Below are 4,352 nucleotides of genomic sequence, written 5' to 3' on the forward strand. Positions count from 1 at the left end.
AGTGGAGTAGGAACAAAACTTACTTTGGGGGAGCTAAATTTATGACTCATGTCACAGTTGTTTAATAATTACTGCCAGTTTGAGTGACAGAAACATTTATCAACTTGTTGTTTTCAATCTACATTCTTAACTAAAAAACTTTATCTGAGCTCTTGACATGATTGTAACAGTTGCTTCATTCTTAAAAGTTTTATGAGTCTCATTAACCCATTCCCAATTACTGAAGATGACAATCATCATGACAATATGGAATTGAATTTGCTTCTGCAAGCAAAAATGCAGAAAAGTGGGAGTAGCTGCTTATTAATTAAAGAGGTGTGGCTTTACAGTTTACCCACGTGGTCTTGGCACACTCAAGCATGTTTGCCAGTAAATACAATCCAATGACTGGTAAGAATGAATGGATAGTCACTAATAAAGATTATGATGATATGGAGACTGATCTATCACAAGAATTCTCAAGGTAATTTTAATTAATTATTATTAATTTATTATTATTAATTAGGTCACATTATGGTGACACGGTTCACGACACGGAGAGAGTGAGGATAATTTTAAGGTGTAATTTTAATATTTCCGCTATTGCCCTTTAATTAAAATGAGAAATACTATTACGGGTTACATTGGGCGATATGTCACTGGGAATCAAAAGGGGTGGAGCCACGGGTCCTTGATATTGGAACTGGTACTGGACTACTGGCAATGATGGCTGGAAGATGGGGGGCAACTAATATAACAGCATGTGAAGTAAAGTTAATAATTAATATTTAATAATAATTAATTAATATAAGTTAATTGTGTATTTATTATTAATAGGTTTAGTTTAATTAATTAGGTTTTGTCTCCGATGGTCAAAATTGCTAAAGAGGTTGTGAAAGTGAACGGATACGATAAAGTGATAAAAATAATTAATAAACGATCAACTGAACTAACAGTAGGACTTGGTAATAATAATAATAATAATAATAATAATGATAATAATAATGATAATAATAATAATAATAATGAATATATACATGTTCATATACCTTGTTTATTAGTCTGTAGTTTGTGTTTGTTAATATTCTTCTCATTAAACTCATTTTTATTTGCTAAAAGGAAAAAATAGGTGTGGTTGATGAGAGGTGATGATGACTGGTTAGTTAACTATTGTTTAATAACTACTTACTTGCACATGTGCAAAAACGTGGCTTTTGATAATGATTCACTCTAAATTACCTGTGAGAGTAAGTTGTGTTGATTTTTGTTTGACAGTTTGTTTTTTAATGTTATCATGAACAAAACTAATGACTACAGCAGCAAGATAAAACTAAAATAATATCAACAACTCGCTAAATCCAAAATAGTATAGGGGCAAAACAAATTAATAAGCAGTTTTATACTAATGATATTGTTCTCAGCCAGTGACACTAGTTATTAAACTGACTACAATACCAACAAAACCAAAGGCAATAGACAAATAAGCAATGTTCAAGTTAAAAGTTATACTGGCACACATTATACGGAACCTGAAGCTAAACTTCCTCCTCTTCATAGAGCCAACGAACTCTGGTATTACACCTTCAGGGAGATTAGTAAACTTATCTTCATCACTAATCTGCTGCATAACACGCTGCCTTGTCCTGGTGACACCAGCAGCCCTGAGACATGGATAAACTAGTAAGAAACCTTGTACCAGACTATACATGAATAGGAATATTATCTGAATTGAGTTAAAGTCTACTCCATGCTCTACATGTGGTACATTGTACTTAACATGAAGTGCCACTGCATCAATAAGTACAGTGAATATCATGAAGGTTGATATTATATGGAGTAGCCAATGGAGTAGGAACCATAACTGAAACCAGCTAAGTGTTGCTATTGCTGTTTTAATGAAATGTTTGTCACGTTCCCTAAGATACTTTAAAGCTAATGCTTTCTTGCCATCATCATCATCTTGAGTTACCTTGATGTATCCTTTGATCAATTCCTTCATAGCATAGGCATAGCTAGCAACTTGAATTTTCATTCTTTCATCTTGTATGATGTAATGCTGCTCTCTAATGTCATTACGATCTACACTGTTTATTCCATCTATAACATATTCTTTAATTTTTTTCAAAGAAGCATTGTTGCAGCAAGTATTGTCAGTGTACTTACTATGTGGACTATTAACACGGGTTTTAATGGCCTCTTTTATTTGATTACTTGATGCCTTCACTTCAGCATTTTCATTGAACTCCTTCAAAAAACCACCAGCCAGCTTCTCCGCTAAACTAGCAATATTATTACCAGATGATTTAACAAATTTTAGCATTTCAGTAGCTGCTGTTTTAAGCTCAGACTCAAATATCGTTTCTACATATTTCTTTATTTTGTCATTAGTCTCATTGATGTTGTCATTAGTGTAATATACATACATTTCTATTTCTTCACATTTTCTCTGTATAGCGTACATCAACTTTGAGAATATGAAGCAACTGACAATAGTACGGACTAATGATAATGCGTAACAGGAAGTAGCAACAAATTCCAGCCAATTAATTGTTATTTCATTGAAATAATATTGAATTAAAAGAAAGAAAATACTGATTGCCACAATCATTACCAATCCAATAGCAAACCATGTGTTGTAATGGCCTAATCTCTCACCTTGAAGTAATGTACTGGTACTGGTGTCTTGTTGGGAGAAAAAGTTATTTTCTTGTTGATCCGCATGAGGCCCTGGTTCCGCCTGAGGGTTTTCTAATATTATAACTTGTTCAAGTTCATGTTGATACACAACAGCAATTGAAGTAGATTCAATAAATTCATTTTCATAATCATCATTAAAAGGATCTAATGGTATCACTTTCTTATCATCAGTTTGTTTATCTCTTGTGCAACAGCAATACAGTTTGAATTTCTTCCACCAGCTCAACTTCATCTCACGTGACCAATTGTAATGTTTAAGAAATAGACAAACCAGTGCCAATATGAAGAACAGTTGTGACACTCCATTAGCTGTTGTTGAGAACAATATAGCTATCTTAGTAAGGTCAATGAATTTTTGCACATGATGTGTGTTATTAGCATGTATCAACTCATCTAATGAAAAAAGTAATGAAACATAAAAGTGACAAGTAATGTATAGCAATAAATATTATTTGCATGATGTTAAAAGATATCAGAGCGTGGCTTAAAAATTTGATACTGCTTGTTTGTTATTTTTGGGCATATGCAACCTGAGATCTATATAATATGTTTTGTTCATATGAGCATCAATCAGAGACAGCTCTGCTGCATGACTAATAGGAGTAGGTGCATTGGCTTCTAGATTTTTTGTAAGTTTTAACTTGTACAAAAGAACTAGCTTGACTCATTTTGTTTGCCCCAGTGTTAATAAAAAAATTTACTATTTTTCATCTCATGCAGTCCTTACCTCCAGTCTCTCTCAATATGATATCAACTCCAGTAGTATCTTCATTTGTGGCAATAGTAAAACAAATTGACCTTGATCCTTCACTGTATCTGTATGGACATGTAGCCCACCCAGCAATGAATGCACTAGTAGGATATACACTGATGGGAATAACCAGTAATACTGATAGTACAATTGTAATATACAGCATCACAATACTGCAATTTTTACAAGATCTTTTATAAGTACAGCAGCTACAGCTTCTGGCATCATTTTCCTCATCTTCATTTTCCTCATGATCCTCATCATCCTCCACATGCGGGATGGATCTTATTCGGTAAGGCTGGCTACGTGAGACTTCCAGATGAGCTGGTTTGATGTATTGGCAAGTGATAAAACTAAGAATTGCCAAGAGTCCAGGTATGCAGTAAGTAGTACAGGCTGAAACCAAATACAAATTAAGTATTATGGCAAGTGCACTTACCACGGTTCCATTTTTCCCTAATGTAATGGAATACAAAATAATTGTATTATTAAATAATGCTTACCAGCACATATTGAACAAAAGACTTAAGTAGCTAATGCCCAGGATGAGTCACTAATAGCTAAGCTAAATTGAGGATTGCTAACTGTCAATTGTTTTATCAGAGATAAATGACCCAACCTTGTTGTTAATAACTAGCAGCTGCTGCTAACATTTCAATGGCGAAAAAGTTTGAACCTGCGCAAAACTTTGTGGGACTAATGCTCCAACTGTAGGGGGGTAGGCAGTTCACTGATTACTTAAAAGCAACCAGCACATGTAGCTACAGCGGAACAGACTATTTTTGGTTGATTATTCTACCGAAAGGAGCAATAAAACCGGAAAATGTAAAATCGAGGTGTTGTACTTTGTGGGACTCGTTCTTTTGATCTCATCATCAGACCTATTGTTTGATACTTGCATATGATGAAGAAATTTTTTCCACTA

General features: G+C 33.9%; 1 protein-coding gene and 1 long non-coding RNA gene across 2 annotated transcripts; one reads left to right on the plus strand and one right to left on the minus strand.

Moving 5' to 3' along the window:
• Positions 1 to 325: 325 nt before the first annotated feature.
• Positions 326 to 1,095, plus strand: LOC109586381 (uncharacterized). Its single transcript, XR_002186994.1, has 3 exons — positions 326 to 463; positions 506 to 747; positions 836 to 1,095. It is a non-coding gene; the product is annotated as an uncharacterized LOC109586381 (long non-coding RNA).
• Positions 1,096 to 1,254: 159 nt separating this feature from the next.
• Positions 1,255 to 4,341, minus strand: LOC109586380 (uncharacterized). The gene is made up of 4 exons (XM_020002569.1): positions 3,931 to 4,341; positions 3,867 to 3,883; positions 3,404 to 3,823; positions 1,255 to 3,069 (listed from the first exon to the last, which is right to left on the minus strand). The coding sequence occupies exons 1-4, from the start codon at positions 3,936 to 3,938 to the stop codon at positions 1,397 to 1,399; spliced, it is 2,118 nt and encodes a 705-aa protein (XP_019858128.1). The 5' UTR covers positions 3,939 to 4,341; the 3' UTR covers positions 1,255 to 1,396.
• Positions 4,342 to 4,352: the final 11 nt, after the last annotated feature.

This window comes from Amphimedon queenslandica, unplaced genomic scaffold (genome assembly GCF_000090795.2).
Source record: "Amphimedon queenslandica unplaced genomic scaffold, v1.1 AMPQUscaffold_12887, whole genome shotgun sequence".
NCBI lineage: Eukaryota > Metazoa > Porifera > Demospongiae > Haplosclerida > Niphatidae > Amphimedon > Amphimedon queenslandica.

Excerpts from the sequence above, each read along its gene's own strand:
- LOC109586380 (XM_020002569.1), bottom strand. Across the intron at positions 3,070-3,403 it reads CATATTGAGAGAGACTGGAG|ATGAGTTGATACATGCTAAT; the intron begins GTAAGGACTGCA and ends TTTTTTCATTAG.